At 37.3% G+C, this 20,859-nt stretch overlaps 1 protein-coding gene across 17 annotated transcripts; it reads right to left on the minus strand.

The window, feature by feature from the left end:
- Nucleotides 1–609: 609 nt before the first annotated feature.
- On the minus strand, nucleotides 610–16,071 carry wupA (wings up A). Of its 17 annotated transcripts, none has more exons than XM_064684494.1 (10): nucleotides 15,937–16,071; nucleotides 13,710–13,748; nucleotides 12,952–13,146; nucleotides 12,593–12,721; nucleotides 12,202–12,325; nucleotides 9,629–9,729; nucleotides 3,291–3,334; nucleotides 2,805–2,946; nucleotides 2,035–2,076; nucleotides 610–738 (listed from the first exon to the last, which is right to left on the minus strand). In XM_064684494.1, exons 2-10 carry the CDS (start codon nucleotides 13,722–13,724, stop codon nucleotides 706–708), a joined length of 825 nt encoding a protein of 274 aa, XP_064540564.1. In that variant the 5' UTR covers nucleotides 13,725–13,748; nucleotides 15,937–16,071; the 3' UTR covers nucleotides 610–705. The 17 variants fall into 17 exon arrangements, with proteins under 17 accessions (XP_064540564.1, XP_064540563.1, XP_064540562.1 ...); XM_064684493.1 differs by lacking the exon at nucleotides 9,629–9,729 and adding an exon at nucleotides 7,487–7,587 and having other exon boundaries at nucleotides 613–738; XM_064684492.1 differs by lacking the exon at nucleotides 9,629–9,729 and adding an exon at nucleotides 6,201–6,301 and having other exon boundaries at nucleotides 616–738.
- Between the last annotated feature and the right edge of the window lie 4,788 nt (nucleotides 16,072–20,859).

Here is a 20,859-nt window from a genome sequence, read left to right on the forward strand (position 1 = left end):
ATCCCATGTTTGATTAAAATCGTGATGTAACCCCTTGATTTTTTTTTCATATTTGGTGAAATTTACATTTTGATTTTTGCCAACTCATAAGTATTATACATAAATTTTGTTCGAATGCTCTTTGAAAATAGGATATGATGATTTGATGTAGTTGTAACCTCCGTATTAAAGCCCTGTAAATTGCAGAAAGATGGGGCTATATGCACCGAAGTTCATTTCCATACTAATTGTTGGGCAAAGAGTCGAAGCTGGAAATGAAACAATTGATCTATAACCGCATTTTCGCGTGGAGACATGACGTTTGGAAACGACATAACTCCGCCGTTGACCATGTCGTTTTTTGGTGACATAACTCCGTCGATCTTTAAAGGACCTAATGTTGTTTTAAAGCGACATAACTCCGCCGTTGACCATGGCGAGATTACGTTTTAAATTAAGATACCTATTGTAGATGTAAGCAGACTCTTGGATGCGCAAGATCTTGACTGCCTCGCATACATTTTTCTTAAGCCGTTATAAATAATATGGTCGTCTTTTGTTCTTTCGGTTTACTCAGATATATTTTCTTGTTTAAAGCTTAATGAAAATTAACGTACAAATTGTAATAATAATCGCACAGCTTCGCATTAACGATGTGTGTATAGATGCTGCGCCCGGGACGAGTTGGGGCAGCTAAAGATACGAGGGTTGCTCGATGGGTTGTTCTTAGGCCGGGGCCGGCGTCTCGGGCGCCTGTTCCTGCAAGCACACAACCAGAACCAGTTCACACAAATGTTCAAATGAATCAGCGGGCCAGGAACAGCTGCAGATGTGGCTGGTGCTCAGATGTTCACATTGATGTGGTGCCGTGCAATACGATATCTAAGACTAACTCGGGCAACTGCAGGAAACTCGGGTAACTCGTGTGTGAGTGTGCGCATGCCCTGAAGAATGTGTGCCCAAGAGAAGAGAAAGCACGTAAGTGTGCGCTAGTCGGGCGTGTCCGACTGGCAGATACCCTGAACCCAGCTGACAGTGCAAACATGCTAGATATCTACTTCAGGCAGCGACTGTGCTGCTTCATGGACAAAATATTCTTGGTCAACTTGGGTTTTAATGGTCCAAACTTCTTACAATTTTCAGGCCTTCAATGTGGCCACAAAATGTGTGCGTGTTTTAAAGCGCAAGGCTCTAGCTTTTCAACTTGGTATTTTCTACAATTCAGCGGGAAATGGATGCACATATCGAAAATGTGGAAAATGTAAAGTCTGTTTATGCTATACAAGAAGTTTGGTTCACTAAGCTGCTATGTTCTTCGAGTTATGCTCAAGAAAACCATGTGAAAATGCGAGGTATCGGAAAAACTCGGAAAATATAACTATATATCGAATATTAAGTCTCTGCAGCTGCGGAGATTGACAAACTGTCGGACATGGCCAGGTTGACTCAGCTCGTCATCCGGTTCCTGGACTCAGAGATGCTTTCTTCCTTCCTGATATAAACATATGCACAAATATACCCTTTGACTGGGTTCAAGCTATTCGAAAAATAGGTATGCAACATGTCTTTCTGTTTTTTTTTTTTGTAATTTAGTTTAATTTACATTAAAAAATAGAATTTGTAATAATGAAATATAATTAAAAAAAAAAAAGAAGAAATAATTCATCAGAGCGTTCAGATGTTGGGCTGTTGTTTGAATCCATCATGATGGGAATTATTTTCGATAGCTGGTGTTTTGAAATGTTTTTTTTTTTTCTTTTTTCTTTATTTATTTTTTAAGTTTCTGATCAAGCTTTAGCGGTACTTTATTTCGTATGCACACATATATGGCATATATATATATATATGCATAGGCTATATATATAGAGATATATATTGTGAGATATATACACGAATATTGTTTGACTTTGGATATTTGGCATCAGATATTGAGTATTTTTGGTGAAATAATTGTTTATATTGAATTATTATTGTTTAGGGCGGGAGTCACGGGTGGTACAGTGGACACTACGTGGACGTGGACACTTAAGCTTCGGCCTCAACCTCCTCCTTTACCTTGGCATCGCCGGGCTTGCCCTTGGACCAGTCGGGTTTCTTCTGCAGATATCCAATGTGTTGCACAGAAACGAGAATAGATATAGTCGATTAGCAAAATCGGGTTAATTGTATAATGCTTAACATTTAACCAGAACATTCACTAGGTGCTGTGCTGTGGGCACTACGAGGCTACAAACTACATACATACACACAAATACATACAGATTGTGAATACTAGACTAACAAATACGTGTGTGTGGCTGTCTGTCTGTGTGTGTGAGAGTGTGTGTGTGTCTGAGAGAGTGTGTGTGTGTGTGTACCATATAACGAGACAGATAAACAATTAAATAGAGCGTTATGCAGAGACAGTTTGAAAGACAGTGTGTGTGAGAGAGAGAGAGAGAGCGAGCGAGATAGAGATAGAGATCGAGCAGTACATAAAGTGACAATGGAGGACACTTGGTGCTCGAACATAAACACACATCAGTTCACACATTCTTACACTTTTTGGCTGTTTTTAGAGAAGAGGCATCTTTTATCTTTATCTATGGAGCGTTCACAGCAATTTTGTCGATCGAAGTATATAAACACAAGCACACACATATATATATATATATATAAGTAATTATATATATATATAAACATGTGTGTGTGTGTGTATGTGTGTGTGTAAAGCATATAGAGTTTATAGCATATCAGTTATCAAGTTAATATACATAACTATGCATAATATTGCCTGGTGGGTAGCCCTTTGGAGGGGGTCACCCAACTAATGCAATGGATCTTACCTCCTTCTCTTCCTCCTCCAGTGTGAACTCCTTCTTCTTGACCACCTTCAGCTGGTTGCGGAAGTTGAACTCAGCGGCCTTCTTCTGCAGCTTGGCAAATTTGTTTTCGTATTTGGAGACCTTCTTCAAGGCTGGCTTCACGCTGGATTTGGATAAAAGAAATAAACCGTAATCAAAAGGGATTAGGAATAAGGATTTCATAATCTTCTAATGCCAAATTGAACCATCTGAACTAGTCTCTCAGCTAAGCTATGCTGTTGAAACGTAAGACAGCGTTTTCTTTTGGCAGTAGAAAGGTAAGTTTACATAACCAATCTGATCGATTCACTATATCATATAGCTGTACCGTAGCTGCGATCGTATGGAGAATAACTTTAAGCCTAACAAGAGGCGAAAAATAACAAAAGTCTTCCAAAAGATCCCAACTATTCCAAACGTGCTTTTGTCAAAGAACACAGATCAGTTGACTATATCTTATATACTTACAATTTGCCGCGAAGATCGTTAACTTGAGCATTGAGATCGTTGATCTATATGTTTGGCGACGAGAGATCAAAGAGAAATAACAACAGTTAGCATTTGTTAGATATATATCGAATGATTTTACAGATTCGTTTCAATAGACATGTACTCTAGATGTGGCAAACTACTTGAAATTGCAATATCAAAATCAAAATGCGGGCAAGTGGGGGATTGGTTGGGCTATAAAAGACGTGCAACAGTGGCAGTTGCAAGCAGGCGGTTTGCATGCGGCGCAACTTGCAAAGAGTCACAGTTACAGCTAAAAGTATACACACGTGCAGGCATAGTTTGTTCTTTGTTATTGTTATTTTCGAGCGGGTTTGAACTGGCGGCTGGTGCGTGCGTGCGTGCGTGCGTGCGTGCGAGCAAGCTAGCAATACAAGCCAAATACGCAGTTAGGTTTTGGTCTAACGGTTTTATGGGGCAGCTAAGGTCGGTTTCATTATTATTATTATTAATATTTTTTTCAATTGGTGTTTTTTATAATTTATTAGAATTTTCTTCTTTTTTTTTGTGGTCGATTGAACAGCATAACATCCAAATGTCGATTTTCTCTATATTCTTTTGGTATTTTTTTTTTTATATATATAGTATTTCTTTGATTTAGGCATTTTACAGTTATATACGATATTTGATAGAGTCTAGAGTTTTGACCTACATAACACTTGAGCGTACGGAACTGGGGCCTGAGGTACTGCACAGCATGGCACATACATACATAACATACATTGATTGATTGACTGATTGATTGATTGATAGATTGATAGATTGATAGATTGATAGATTTGATTGATTGATTTGTATTTGTTTGTTTGGCTTGATTGTTCGTCACTACAACTAGTACATAACATTAAGATATATATGTATATATAAATATATATATATTTTCGTTTTCTGCTTTGTTTTGTGTTTCTTTTCATTTTGGTTTTCTTCTTTAACATATTCATTTGTTTGTTCGGCTTTTGACAAAGGCTTCGTGTTTGCTTGTGATATAACGGTAAGAAAAATAGTAACGGTATAACGGTAACGGTAACGGTAACAGTAACGGTAACGTTTAGTGGGCAGCGGTGGCAAATGTCTAGCGTTAGCTGGTTGAAGCGAACCGACTTTTGGACTGTAGAAATATTAGCCAGAGCTCGTGCTCTGCGTCAACTTTTAACAGCTACAATTATTTTCATTTTCTCTGCTTTATTTTATTTATTTTTTTTTTTATTTTCTTCTTTTCTTTTTTGTTTTTAAACTCCAGGAAATCGACGCTTGGCTTTTATGCTCTTCAATTGCTTGGATTTTACGCTTTCATATATAATGTTTTTTTTTTGTCTTCTGCTTTTTTTTTGGATTTGTTTTGAATTATTGCTTTGGTGTTTGTTTTTGAGGTTAAGGCGAGAGCGTCGGGTAGAAAGAGAGCGAGCTAGTTAACGATACAATGAAGTCAGTTTTACAACCCCATTCTATTATTTACAATGAAGTGCGAGCGAGGTTCAGGTTGAGGTTAAGTACTTTTTTTGGATACTGTGGAACGAGTTGAAGAGAGAGGTGAGCAGTGGGTAGTGGGTACTGTGTGTTGTTGTGCTTGTTGTGCTTGTTGTTGTTGTTATGGTTCTGGCTGTTGTTGTTATTTTTGTCTGTGGCTTGTTGTTGTTGTTGTTGTGTGGATTTCTTTTGCTGCTGCTGCTGTTGCTGCTGCTGTTGACAAGTGCACATGCAGAAATTCGAAGTAAAAATAACTATTGCCTACATTTGTGCGCGTGCTAACGTGCTGTGTTTGAGTGTGTGTGCGTGTGCGTGTTTGTGAGTGTGACCAACGGACGCACAGACAGTGGCAACAAAAAACGATGCAGATGACGCGACAGCGAAACAAACAAATTATCACAATGAGAAAGAAAGTATGTAAGAAAATAGATATTTTGTAGTATGTAGGTAGAAAACACAAAACAATGTCAGAATTTAAGTGTTGTGCAACAAATGTTTGCAGTGCTAATCAACGACTATAGTTTCTGTTGACAATTTTGGCAGTGTTGTATAGTGCAGTGTTGAGTGCTGCAATTGCCCATAAATAAACAAATAAATGAAAGTGCAACAAAAACAGCTGCAAATTGTGGTGCCGCCTGCCCAAAGAGAGAGTTTTTGCGTAGAACTAACCTCACTTTTTGACAAATGAAAACTATTTGAACTATTTGAACTGCTTGAAGTGCTTGACAGCGATGTGAAATTGGCAATTTTGGAACAAAGTTTCGATTTGCAAATGTTGTTTAAGCAGCGTTTGATTGATTGAGAGTTTGATTGACTGTTTGTTTAGCTGGCGGCTGTATTCTATTCTTTCAATAGTCAAGGCAATTGCTTAAGTTTTCTATTTGAATTTTGTTTCGATTTGGTTTTGTGGCAATTTTTGAACTCACAGATATATATTTCATTGTTGTTGTTTGATTGGATTGTGTTTCCGTTTTAAGTACAAGTAACATGAGATTAACAACGGCATATTAAGAACTTTGAAAAACTTGAAAAACTTTGTAAAACTCGAACAGCGTGGTAAGTACAACAGAACCATCTATATATGTTTTATCATATGTATGGATACGTATTTTGTTTTTTTTTTTTTTTAAGAGCAAGTCACAAAAAACAGTTACAAGTGAGAGTCCAATACTTTTTGTTTTCAATCAAAAAAAAAAAAAAAAAACACACTCGTATCAAAAAGTTTTGATATTTGATGCAAGAAAGAAAAAAAAACGGAAACGTAAAAAACATGATACTAAACAAATTTTATGTCTGGTATTTGGTATTTTTTTTTTGTTGTTGCTTTTTTTCAATTGTATTTAGAGTATTTTGATATTTTTGAAAATTGTTTTTAAAATTGATTGAAAATTGTTGCAGTACCTCCCAGTCTTTTTTCCTGACTTCGTATTCCAGATCCCATTTCTGGCCTTCACAAATATACATACGCTCGTAATACTCTTCGCAAATCTCTTGCAATTCGCCTGTAAAAACACATTTTTTTTGGGTGCAATTTTTGGTTTGTCGTTCGTTTTTTTGCGACGCATCTTAAATTACTTATTTTAAATTTACATTTATGTATACGTGATTTATGTATTCATATTGTTTTATAGTTCTACAGATAAATATAATTATATCATAATCGAATTATATCGTTTATTTTTTTTTTTTTTTTTTTTAGATGTTATGTGTTCGGTAAGTATTCAAAATTTTTAGGAGCTGATTTGAAAAGTGATTTTACTTTTTGGAATGGGGGCGCAACGTACGGGTCTGAGAAATGTCTTGGCTATTGTTGTTGTTGTTATTGTTGTTGGTTATGGTTGGTAACGGAAACGTTGTCAATCGGAATCAGTTATCGATAAATCGATTGCTTAGAGACAGACCAAACAGACTCTGGGAGCAAGAGAGAGAGAGAGAGAGAGTGACAATGGGAGAGTAAAAGATTTTAATTTATACTCATTTGGTTGGTTTAGTTGAAATTGACGTTTAGGTATCGGGTATCGATACTTCTGCAGGCCCAACTGAACAACGTTTCCTTTTTTTATTTTTTTTTGGAGGGGGTCTCCCAAACGCAGAGTTCAAAGCACGCGCCGATGTTGCTTAGTATCGTGCGCCTTATATATTTATATATATGTATGTATATATGCAATTATTAAATAGATATCTGGTATATATATATATAATTTGTTTTTTTTTTTGGTTTTTTTTTTTTTTTAATTTTCGGCTTTGTACTTTTTTTTTGTAGTTTAGCGCAGTTAAAAACAATATCAAAAATTAGGTTTAAGAAAAAAACTGAAGAAGAATAATCGCAAAATAACTAAAGAAAAAAAAATAAGAATATGATTAAGAAAATATTTAGAAAAAAAATCAAAGAATTAAATATCAAGGGCATAATTAAAAAAAAATAAAGATTATAAATAATAATAATTAATTATTATTATTAATATTATTGTAGTTGTTGCTGTTGTTGTTGGCAATATTTTTGTTGTAGTTGTTTGCTTTTATCAATAGATTTGTAATAAATAAATAATAAACATTCGCATTTTGGTTGCTCTTTTTGGTTTCTTTGTGGTTTTTGGTATTTTGTGTGTGTTTTAGGTATTTTTTTGGTATTTATTTTGTAAATTATTTTCGTTTTGGGTTCTTGGCAAAATTAATGGGGAATTTACCTCTTGTGCTTTGATTTTCTGCACGTGCTCTAAATCAAATTTATCGCCCTCCAATTCGTAAAGTCGTTGCCAATATTGTTTGCATATTGTTTGCAGTTCGGCTGTGGTATCGGTAACGGTAGCGGTAGCGGTAACGGTAACGGTAACGGTAACGGTATCAGTAACGGTTGTTGTAACGGTTAAAGTAAACGTCAGCGTTTACGTGACATAACGTAACGCGCGTTAAAGCGTAATACGGCCGAGATCGTGGTGTGCGTGTTGTGTGTGTGTGTGTGCGCGTGTGTGTGTGTGTGTGTCGTTGTCGTGTGCAGGTATGTGTGCAAAAAGAGACGCAGATAGATGCGGATATAAGAAAAAGATAGACAGATATATATATATATAAAAAGTCAGAGACAGAGAAAGAGAGAGATAAATTGATAGTGTGTTGTAAGGTTTTTGTGCGTGTTTTGTGTGAAAGTAGGATAAAGAGATAAAAGATAAAGAGAACGGTAAAGAGAAAGATAATGACAGACGAAAGACACAGAAAGAGAGAGAGAGAGAGAGAGAGAGAGAGAGGAGGGAAAGAGAGAGAGAGAGAGAGTGACAGAGACGCACAGGTATCGCGCGTTGTTCGGCGCGTGTCAGAAAAGAGAACGAATATTATATATTAATATATAAAGTCAGATATTTAACTTTATCCTTAGCTTTACAATATAACATATATATATGTTGTAACACCTACAAGTTGCATATACATAAATACATAATAATTGTGCTTTGCTTGCTTTTCATTATACTTTTTATACGTTTCTTGTTTCTTGATTATACTTTGTTTACTTGGTTTCATAATTCTTATATTGTTGTTTTTATTTTTCTTTTCTTTTCTTTTTTTTTTCAGTGTAGTGCGCTTTTACGTGTTGGGTTGCATGAGTTGGGTGTCTGTTGTGCTTGGTTGTTGTGCTTTGTTTGTTGTGACTGCGTGATTGTACTTGGATATGTGTGAGAGGCCCTGCTTACGGAACTAAACAAAACGGGACGAACATATGGCTAATGCCAGCGAGTACTCATTGTAAGCTTGTACTATTACGAGTACTCGAATGTTGGTTCGAGTACTAGCATGTTGGCGCGAGTACTCGTATGTTGGCTTGAGTACTCGAGAACTCGTTTGCATACTTGTACTTGACGCGGTACTCGTTGATAGACCCTATGCTCAATGCTTTTAACGCGTAACTCGTTGCTCGTTATTCATTGTTCGTTGTGTGCGTTGTTCGTTGTAATTGAATTAGTAAAAGCTGTTTGCAAAATACAAAAATTAACAACAGCTGTACTACGACAAACAGACAACGAAGCTTTGGCTTTAATGACTTAAACTAGTTAGAAATTCTTAACGTTATTTTCAGAATATAAACTTCTGCAAAAAAGCCACAAAAAGCAAAATGTTGGCAAAAATATTTATATGCTAAAATAGATAGGGTCGGGCTGATGTAACAACAGCGTGTTTGTGGTGTTGTTGTTGTTGTTGGTTTAGTAGAGAAGCCGCAAGTTAGGTTAGGTCCGCCCTCTGACTTAGTCAGGGGCTTTCCACTTAGCCTTCTGGTTAGCTGTTAGTGGCATCGAGAAAAAATGGGTTATTACTCGTTTTATATACTCTTTCAATTAGCCCAAAATTCAAAATGGGATGTGTCAAATTTTGAATGTGCTCTCTTGGTAAATGTATTCAAAACTTGCACGGCTCTCTTCCAAAAAATATTCAAAATGCGGAAGAAAACCCCATGAGAAAAAATACAGTGAACAGAGCTCAAAGTTTTCTACGTGTTTAATTTATTTTGTATATTTTTTTTTTGGCTTGCTAAAAATGTTGCTCTACACTACGAATAGCCCCGGACTGACACACACACACAGACAGGCCGACAGGGGGCGTTTGAGTGCCGGCATCTTGATTAATATTTGCATATATCTTTTCAGGTGCTGGACTTATCAGGTATCCAACATGTGTGTGGAGCATTGTTATTAACATATCTTTTTTCTACGAAGAATAGCGACAAAAATTTCGTATAGTTCTCTAGTTCAATTATCTGTCAGCGAACGTGAGAGAATGTGACAGAGCGACAGAGAAAGAGAAAGAGAGAGTGAGAGAGAGAAAGTTAGTTGTGGAACGCTTGCCTCAAATTCCTTTCTGGCTACCTCGTGCTCCACATCGTATTTCTCAGACTCCAATTTCAGTATCTTACTGTTATAATCGTGACAAATTTTCTGTAGTGTATCTGCGAATGTTAAAACGAGTGAGTTTTCTGCGCAGTTATCTCTTTATGTTTTTATTATTCTTCTTGTTTTCTTCTCGGGTCTCGAACTGCTGACAAATTGTGCGTGTGTGCGAGAGAGTTTGTGTGCGTGTACGTGTACGTGTACGTTTGTGTGTGTGTGTGCTAGTGTGCATATATTGATATAACATATATTTGACAGGGGCCGATTGTGTTCTGGTTGTGTGTTGTTTATACGTGGGCGTGGCAGTGTGCTTGTGTGTGTGTTGAGTGCGTGAAACTGAACGACTTTCCAAGGTGTGTGAGACAGTACAGCTGTACACAAGAGAGAGAGAGAGAGAGAGAGAAAAGGAGAGGGCCAGAGAGCAAAGAAAAGAGAGGGAGAGAGACGGACACGGGGACACAGAGAGCAAGATGGCGAGAGCCAGAGCTGATAATCAAATACCTGGAATTACCTAAACAATTAATTGAGTAAATGATTTCTGAATTATTAATAAACTTTTCAAATATTTATAAATCTGGGCAATTACAAGCGAGTTGCTCGAAATCAGAGCTACCTCAACTCAGAAGAACTTTCAATTGCTTGAAGAATGTAAATAAGTTACAATTACTCTGTAATTATATTAAATTACTTTGTAATTATATCACAATTACTCTGTAATTGAATACTTTGTAATAAAGTTACAATTGCTATTCAATTTTAATAACTTGTAATTCAATTAAAATTACTTTGTAATGAACTTGCAATTACTTTGTAATGAACTATAATTGCTTTGTGGATATACTGTAAATGCTTCGTAATTAAAATACAATTACTTTGTAATTAAATGCCAATTACTTTGTATTTACTTTGTAATACAATTTAAATACACGAAACACTTGCTGTTATTATGGCACAATAACAGTTACAATTTAATATATTTATTGTAATTGCAGTTTGATTGGGAATCATTCAAGTAATTAGCTAGGTAATTAAAATTGAAAACGAATGAGTAAAATAATTGCCTGGACAATTAACCAATTACAGCTCTGTTAAAAAAGACTTGGTTGGGCTTATTGGCTAGCTAAATAATTATTCATTAATTGAGTTCGGCTTTCGGCTTACAAGTTAACTATACGAGTAGATATATATAAGTATATATAGGTATATGTATGTACAAGGACTTGTTTGCTTTTTTTAAGATATATATTTTTGATATCAGTTTAGTTTTTAGTTGGCTTGAGTTGGTTTGAGTTTTTACGGTATACAAAATGGTTTTGTACGAAAATTAAGTGTATTATACAAATAGTAAGTGTTTTAGACAGCAATTATAGAAATATATATATAGATAGAGAGAGAGAGAGAGAGAGAGAGAGAGAGAGAGAGAGATAGCTGACAGAAGGTGTTGGTTTTGCTGCTTTTGCAATTGTTGCTGCCATTGTTGTTGTTGTTGTTGTTGTTGTTAAGCGTTAAATTGTTTTAGATATTTGATTTTGATATATATATGTGGAACGCTTTGTTGGCAAATAGTAGATAGTAGATAGGCAGGTTTGTAATAGATAGAAAGATAGATAGATAGTTATGTAGTAGATATGTGCGTGTACCTCAACATCCTTGCGTTTAACAACATACTCAAGATCATATTTCTGGTCCTCCAATTTATTAATCCTGTCATAGTGTTGCTTGATCAGGGTTTTCAGTGTGTCTGTGCGTCGACCCAACCAAAAATTGGCAGCATGACAAAACACACACAGATACAGATACATTTTCAGATACAGATACATATATATATTATATATATATATATATATATATATACATATACAATATACATATTGTTGGGTAACATTCGATATGGACATGGGCGTGTGCGTGTGCGTGTGCACGTGTGTGTATGTGTGTGTATGTGTATGTGTATTTATATTGCAGTAGAAGAAGAGAGACGGGAAACAGGTTGGCAAGTGTGGGAGAGAGAAAGAGAGAGAGAATAAGTGACATATTTAAATACATAACAAATGGTTGTGTGGACGTGTGGGAGTGTGGGTGTGTGTGGGTGTGTGTGAAGCGCAACTTGTTGTTGTTGTGTTCTCATTTGAAAATAGTTTGTGTGTGTGTGTGTGTGTGTGTGTGTGGGTGCGTGTGTGTGATGATAGATGACACTTTTGTAGACTTTAATGTTTATGCTTTAAGTTCCTTATTTCATTTTATTTTTCTTTTTTTTTCTCTTACTTTTGTTTCTACATTTTTTAACTTTAGGCCAAAAAGCAGCAAACAAAATAGGCGTACACAAGGCCAGTGGGCGTGGCCAGCGTATTTTGTTTGCTGCTTTCTTCAGCTCAAGTATAAAAATATATATATGTATATTTTTTGATTGATTTTAATTCATCGTTTATAATTTTCTCAATGGAAATTTTATTGATTTATTTTTCATTTTTTTAGGTTTACTTCATATATTTTCTTCGCTTTTTTTGGTTGTTTGAACCGCTGGCACTCACCTTCACTGGCATCACTGAGATTCCTGGGGCTGCCGCAACGTTCTTCAATGATGCGTCTACGTTCAGCCGCTTTGCGTTCCTGTTCTTTCTTCAATTCCTCAGCGGCTTTCTTGCGCAGCAACAACTGTAAATCGATAGACACATAAATAACCATTCGATCTACCAACTAACTAGACAGAATCCGTTCTCTTATGTACGCATTTCAAGTTAATAATAAGACAAACAAGTTTTTTCGCTTCAGTGCTGCCAACTAGCCATACTTTGCTCAGCTGGCCACACTTAAAGGCTGGCGTTGCCACTTCAACGTAAAGTTGTGCCAGAGCTTATGAAAAGGAACTTGTATGATAACATGAGAGCACAGATCTTTGTTTCGCAATGCTGTCGTGCTTACCCGGAGTTTCTTCTTCCTTTCTGGGGTCATGAAACCCTTCTTGGCCTTCTTGGCCTTGGAGGCTTCCTCCATGCGCTTGCGCACCTCGGCGCGCTTGCGCTCGATCTCAGCCTGTTTAGCCTTCTTAGCCTGTAAGCACAGCAACACAAAATTGCCGATTAGTAGGTTAAACGTGATTGCTTACGGTTATTGTTATCGGTATTGTTATCGTTATCGTTATCGTTATCGCTAGCACAACAACATTTAGATGGCACACGTATATGACGTTGGATACGGGGCTTGGCTGCGTGAACTTGGACATTTGACTTGGTGAGGCGATTGGGGCCGTGAGTTGCGGCCACACACGTACACCAGTGTACCTCCTCGGCCTTCACTTTGGGATCGTTGGGATCCTTTGGCGGGCCGGCGGGCGCTGCAGCTGCCGCTTTTCCATTGGCAGCGGGAGCAGCGGCCGCTTTTCCATTGGCAGCTGGAGCAGCGGCGGCTTTTCCATTGGCAGCTGGCGCGGGGGCGGCGGCTTTGCCATTGGCAGCTGGCGCCGCTGCTGCCTTTTTCTGCAAGTAAACGATAAAGCACCGATTAGTTATCGATAATTTTAATGATACATATATATTAAGAAAGAGCGAGAGACGCAACACAGACAGCACAACGGGCAAGGACATAACGACAATGGACAATCGATAAACGTGAATCGAAAACATTGATCACTTGACAGTTAATCCATTGCAGTTGTCTGTATTGGCAGCGTTATCGGAACTATTATCGGAACTAGCTCGCCACCTGTGAAAGCAAAAGAAGCCATGTGTGTTACCCAAAGCATTTAATTGAGCTTTTCTTATTTATTTAACTATTGTTTGGTTCGATTAGCTTGATTTATGTTGAGTTAGGTTAGTAACTTGGCTAAAGCCAGTGTCGCAAACAAAATGAACTCACCTCAAACGATTTCCGATTGCCCGTCAGTTGCCAGTTGCCTCGTTCATAGTTCACGCGCGTCCCTTTTGCCTTATAAGCTTTAAGCGCTTTTCAACACTATTTCAACTGTAAATTGTGTGTATTGTGAGTATTGGTGAATATGCTTTCAATCGATGCTGCGCATTTGCTTCGATACTCACCTCACCTCATCATCAGCCATTTTGATTTGTGTTTTTTTGAGTTACTGCAAGTAGAAAAGAGTTGAGCACCGGGCGGTGAGTGAGTTTTGAATGAATCGTAATGCAATTGCCGACTAACGCATGACCTCATCAGACACGCACACACACACACACACACACACACACACACACACACACTAACACCCAACCACCCACGCACACACATACATACGCGCAATTCAACTATATCTGTCAGGCTGTCATTTAATTGGCCGGTGGCATATGTTCCATAATAAATTCCAAATAATTGGCTGTTTAGTTTCATAGAATTAAAATCTGTTCTCCCACACACACACACACACACACACATACTTGTGCTCAGTGCGTATGCGCAATGCATATAGATAAGCAGATTACGTATACGCCAGCATTGCCGCACCGTATATGGGGGCAGCGCCTGCTGATCGCGCCTGCAAATCAGACGCTCTCACGCGTGCGCTCTCTCTCTCTCTTTCTCTCTCTCGCTCGCTCGCTCGCTGGCTCTTAGTTGCGCGTGCAAGCAGGACAACCGACTGCCTTTTGCCCAACTCGATATCCAATTACAGGCGTCGGAAGAAAAGACGAAGAGAGAGCGAGAGAAAGCACGCGCGAGCTTCGCTCTCTCGCGCAAGCTCAGCACGCACAACAAAAAAGCTGCCGCTGCAAGCTTTTACAAAAGCAAAATCAATTCTAAAATCCGTTAAGAACGCATAATATTGGTAGAATAACCCATATAGAGCTATATAGCCATATAAACACAATTATTTTGTGTGTGTCAGTTAAAATTTAGCTCAAACCAAGGTCGCACTAAAACACTTCGAAGTGCACAAATATTGTAAAAGCTTTTAGCTTTAGCAGGCACAATGGCAAAAGCTCTGGAAAACTGAATATAAATATATGCATATATATATATTTATTTTTTTTAGAATATATAGTTGCCAGATGTGCATATATATATTTATATATATATATATATATGTATATATATATATACAGCATAGGTAGACTATGCCAATATATAAATACAAATTATTGTAGCCTGCTTTTAAAATTTCTAAATTTGGAGCTAGCTTTCAAGCAAATAGCTGAAATAGTTTATTATTAACTAAACGCGTTTGTTTTTTTATTTAATTATATGCCTAATTAAACAAACAAAACGAATATTGTTTATATGTTTTAAGCGAGTATTTGGCAACTAGAAAATTAATAAAGGAACTTAGTTAAAGTTATTTTGCATATAATGAAATTTTAGAAATATGCTCTTAACATTTCATTAAGCCTCGAAAGTATCTCAAAGTATCTGTAATTTGGGCAAGCAGTCAATTGCTAACGAAATAATCTCGCTTCTAGCCTTAAGCTTCAGCTGATTTTTGCCAGCTTTTGGCCAAGTTCAGCTAAATAAATTGTTAAATTTTCTTGAAAATGCGTCAATTCCAACTATTTGGCAGCTTTTCTTGTGCCTGAAAACGTGTCAAGAGTCAAGAAAATATATTTATATATATATAAATATATATATATCTCTAGTATAGTATATGTGCGTGTGTGTGTGTGTGTGTGTGTGTGTGTGTATATACAATGGCACATTTCTATTTTGGGTGGCAGTTGTTGTTGTTGCTGCGGCTGCTGCTGCTGCTGCTGCTGTTTCTGCTGTTCGCATAGAAATTGTTGCCGTGGCTGTTGCTGCTGCGAATGTATCTTGTATCTGACAGCTACATTTTTAGCTTTTGCACACGCACACACACTGGCACACACACAGTCACACATGCTCACAAAGGCACTGTTATGCTCCACATTCCTTACATAATCGTTGCGCTCAACAAATTATGAAAAATTCAACAAAAAGATGATGCAAAAAAAATCTACATATAAAAAAATAAAGTATCTTTTACTTTTGCTGTCTACACTTGGGCACTTGAAAAAAATGTTTCAAAAAAAAGTTGTATCTATTGTCGTAGAATGGATAATAAAAAAAAAAAAAAGTAGAAAAAAAAATTGTTGCAGTTCACACGCACTTTACGACTGGGTCTCGTCTTTGTTGTTCGTTAAACTTATGTTATTTTTTTCACAGCAAAAAAATATAAGAGTATTTTCTTGATATTGTTATTATTATTCTTTTTGCTTGGATGCGTTTCGCATTTGGCGATTCCAGTTAAGTTTTGCGTTTAGATTCGGTTGGCTTATTGGTTGGGTGCACTTAAACGCCAGCCCACTCACCTTCAAGGAATTAGAAAAAAAAGCAAAAAAAATTGAGCGTTGCTGTCGATCACACGAATCGGATTGTACTGAACGATACAAAAAGACTGAACGGTCCGACGATCCACGGCAGACTATATTCAAGTGGCGGCCAACCTATGGATACAGATACCGATTCGGATTCAGATTCGGATTCTACAATAGACACACACGCACACACACTCACACACACACACACAGAGAGGCAAATACATATAGCTGTGCGCCGCCCACCTGCCCGTCCTTCGCTGATTGCCTTTGTGCGCGCTCTCTCGCCTAGAGCGGGAGGGAGAGAGAGAGCGCGAGAGCGAGCAAGTATCTCGCAGCTGTATTCGAATCTGTATCTGTATTCGTATTTGTATCTGTATCTGGGCGCACCGCCTAAAAATAGACGCCGCTGGCAACCCAAATCGAAATGGATACCGAACAAAAATTCGTGTTTGCCCAATTCATGAGGTTGCCGCTGCGCTCCGCACTGAGCGATCAGCAGCCTGTTGCAGGCGGCCAAAAGAAAAAAAAAACAACAACAAACAGAAAAAACAGAAAAAGCACTTGGAGAAAACGTCCAAACATCTATATAATCATATATAATTGTATCTATATGTCGCTGGCTAGATCAATTGTGCGTGTGTGCGTGTGTGCGTGTGTCTTTGTGCGGTGTAAGCGGAGCCGCTTGGAATTCAATGCATGTGTTAAAAATAAGTTTGCTCCAGTTGAGCATTGAGTGGGCCACCAGCACCAGCAGCAGCAGCCGCGAGGAGCGTGAGAGAGAGAGAGAGAGAGGGGGAAGGTGGAGAGAGAGAGAGAGAGAGAGAGAGAGAGAGGGGACGCCTTGGGACGCCCACAGATCCCAGCCCCCATCAAGAACGATCCATATGCAGTTAACCAGGCATGGAAACAAGCCTACGGGCACTTCAAGCACAACATTAGCAAATATCCAATAATATGAGACAATAAATAGCTCGCCAGCCCTGGTCGGCAGCTACGACAGCTGCGATTCGATTCGAGATAGATATTTAAACATAAATATAACAAAGTCTTTTCCAGTTGAAATTGGAAATATTCAAAAATTATATAAATAGCTCATTGATTCTTTTCCTTTAGCCGTGCCGTGCATTACCCGGCCTTGCCCAGGCCAACTTTCATTTCAACTGCAAATCTTAAATCTACCCTAAAGCCTACTTCCCAAATTTTATTTTTCATAGATACTTTTAAAATGGGCTTCAATTGAATCTAAAGTCGATTGAATCAAAAGTTTTCCTCCCCAAAATCGTTATAATACATATTCATTTAATTTATAGTTAAATTGATTTTAAAACTAAATTTTTCCACACGCAAGCTTTGGCTCACATTTTCCGCTGCCTGGGGAAGAGTTTTCCGAAAAATGTGAAACACGTCTCAAATGAATTTTCATAAGGATTTTTAAAAACGATTTTACGGCCAAGCAATACAATTCAAGACCCTCTTCCACTCGTTTTTCACACTTGCGAGTGGAATTGCCCTAAATATTGATTTAGCTAGCGTTTACTTTACATTAGGTAACTACATTACAGATAGAAGCTCTCTTGATTTAATCACCAATCAGGCAATCAATCAGTCAGTCAGTCAATCGGTAAGTCAGTCAATCAGTCAGTCAATCAATCAGTCATGCAATCAATAAGTCAGTCAATCAATCAGTCAGTTAAACAGCTTTAAATATAAAGATAGTCATTTTTTCAGAGCCTGGACCTCAACTTAAGCCAACTTCTTCAAATCAATCGAATGCCAAATAGAATTATTGTACGAGAATTAATAATAAAATAAAAATTAATTACATTATTCTAAACTTAAAAGGTACTTTTGAGAAATTTTCAACTCCCTGCTTAGTAGAAAAACAAGCAAAGTTTTTAATTGGTCAACTCAAACGGATTCAACAAAATGAAACAAACAAGTCAGCATATATCTGATATTATATAGCATAGATACGTATATATATATAAATATATATATATATATATACATATATATGTATAGTTACGTCTAATGTATGAACATAAATATATATACATCTGTATTTTGGCAATGGCTATGTGAAGATGACGCTGCAACGCGTCGTATGCGCAATCTGCCAGAGAACAAACAAATTGGACAAAACAGACACAGAACAAGTTACAGATACAAGATACAAACACACAAGTGCCAGATACATATACAGATACAGATACAGATACAAACACAGATACAGATACAGATATAAGCGGCTGCCTTGCAGTCAGTGCTAATGTGCAAAAATTTCACAAAAATCCCAAACTTAAATTATTGTTGCTGTTGCTTTTGTTGCTTTTGGCGTTGTTATTGTTGTTTTGATGTAGCCTGGCAGCATTTTCAAAGCGAGCCACAAAGGCAATAGAAAAACTTTCAATCACAGATACATAATACATGCATATATATTTTAACACATATACATCTCTATATATAATACTGGTTGTCCTGACTAAATGACTGACTGATTGAATGAATAACTAATTGACTGGATGACTGACTGATTGACGGACTAACATATTGACTAATTTATCAGGCAATCAGTTTGATTGAATGATCAATTGACTAACTAACTTATTAACTGACTAATTGAGCAACTGATTGACTGAATTGGCTGATTTACTGATTGATGGATGACTGTTTAACTGAATGACTAACTTATTGCTTGACTGACTGAAGACTAACCGGTTAGCCAATGACTGACTGACTGATTGACTGACTGATTTACTAACTGACTAAGTAGCTGATTGACTGAGTAGTTGACTGATAATTGATTGACTAATTGACTGACTGAGTTACAAACTGATTGCATGACTAACTAAATGATTGACTGACTAGTTGAATGATTAATTGATTGACCAATTGACTGACTAACTGATTGACAGACTGATTACCTGTTGACTCAGTGACTAACTGTTTGGCTGACTAGCTGATGGCTGACTGATTGACCGACTGATTGACTAACTAATGGACTGACTGACTGACTGATTGCCTAAATAACTGAGTGACTGACTGATTGACTGACCGACCGATTGACTCACTGACGCATTGATTGACTGATTACAAATCAACTGATGCCTAATTGACAGATTGGTGATCAATGCACAGCTTAAACCGTAAGATCTAAAGCTGATATTCTTACTGTAGTGACCCCATCTGCTGTAAATGAAAACTAACACAGGCTTTTTGTAAATTCGACCCGCAAATATGGTAAATTGGGAGAAGATTGATGAATGAACGTTTGTTGTATAATATCCAAATGGACTCACAGACATAATGAAAATTTATTTAGGACATGTTTCACACTTTTCGCAAAATCCACGCCTCCTTGATGGAAATGGATCCAAAGATTTTGTAGGTGAAGTTTTGTACTCAAATTCTCTTACAAGGCTCTTAAGGAAAATTCATTTAAGACAAAAAGAAACATTTTTGAAAACAATTTCAAGTTTCTTCCAGGCGACTTCCAAGAACTAAGAACTTGGCTAAGTAATGTCTAAAATATGGCAAAAGAGGAAACTCGCCCGAGCAAAGCTGGGTAATACGTGCCAGCATATACATATGAACATGTGTGTGCTGTGTGTGTGTGGGTATGTGTGTGGGTGTGTGTGTGTGTGTGGGTGTGTGTGTGTGTGATGTTGTGTGGGCGTACGGTTAGCATATAGCTAGCATAAATAAGTTTTATATACTATGTCTATATAATGTGTATCTACTGCGATCTCTGTAAACTTTGTGTTGAAAACACAAAAAGAATTTCGTTGCCGAAATTGTCTACACATGAGTATTTCGAAATTATTATTTTCTCAGCTTGTTGTTGTTTTTCAATTTCATTTATCTGTGAGAATTTTGAATTTCTATTTCTTTTGTCGGGCGCGTTCTGTTTGTCTTGTTTTTAATAGAACCTTTTAGACAGCCGTCCATGTAGCGCACTAGCCATCGCATCCATCAGATACACACTAACATTTGGCTACGGATGAAGAATAAATAGAATAGTACTTTTTACGAAGAAGCACACCTGAAGTTCCTAATGAGAAGTGTTACAAGCGCAGCTTGTGCTTGGTTTTAAGTTTCCTAAACAAATCTCTAGAGGTCTTTAAAACTTAGTCCTACAAGATTTCATAAGGTTATATAAATAGAATATATGAATGAAGGAAAATTTGACCTCCATGTGGGAGAGAACATCCAAGTTTGTATGTATAAAAAACAACAACGTCTGAACATCGAACTAGCAATGAAGAGGTCGCTGGTTCAAACCCCAAGAGCAATTTTTAAATTTCATTGAATTTTTTAGCATTCACAAAGAAAACAACAATGAAATGGCAAATGAATAAGTATTAAGAATATTATTAGATCACAGCTCCTGGCATTGATCATCGATCAGTCAGTCAATCAGTCAGTCAATCAGACAGTGAAACAGTCAGTCAGTCAATCGTTCGGTCAGAAAAAATTCTTTAAAGCATAGAAATGAAATATTTCGGTTAATTTTTCCAATTGAAATATTGATTTTAGGTTTATGCTTGGTCAAAACCCGATGAAATACTTTAAAGCAGGCGCTCGAGCAGTTCGTCTATGCCGCAAGATTTGTTTTGAAGGGGCTTTCGCTGTCGCTGTCGCTGCTGCCTCTTCTGCTGTTCATGGCGGCTATTTTTATGCTGAAAAACCGTTTGAAACAGTTTTGAACAGATTTTTAGTAAATGGCTAACGAAATTTATGATGCTCGATATTGCTTTCTCTTCTGATTGTGTGTGTGTGTGTGTTGTTATTGTTGTTTTGCTTTTTGGTCAAGTTTTTGTTGTGTGCTATTTTTGGACTTTGGCAAACAGGAAACGGCGGGCGCACCGGCGGTGGGTCTGTGTTGAACAAGGCAAGGTAAGAATTAAGGGTTCA

This window comes from Drosophila montana, unplaced genomic scaffold (genome assembly GCF_035044405.1).
Source record: "Drosophila montana isolate Dmon_TW-CO22-7 unplaced genomic scaffold, ASM3504440v1 contig_2781_1, whole genome shotgun sequence".
NCBI lineage: Eukaryota > Metazoa > Arthropoda > Insecta > Diptera > Drosophilidae > Drosophila > Drosophila montana.

What these genes read in the sequence shown, in the direction of transcription:
- wupA (XM_064684494.1), bottom strand. An exon ending in TGGAGGAGGAAGAGAAGGAG is followed by an intron (nt 2,077 to 2,804) that starts GTAAGATCCATT and finishes GGATATCTGCAG; the next exon opens with AAGAAACCCGACTGGTCCAA. An exon ending in GCAAGCCCGGCGATGCCAAG is followed by an intron (nt 739 to 2,034) that starts GTAAAGGAGGAG and finishes GTGTGCTTGCAG; the next exon opens with GAACAGGCGCCCGAGACGCC.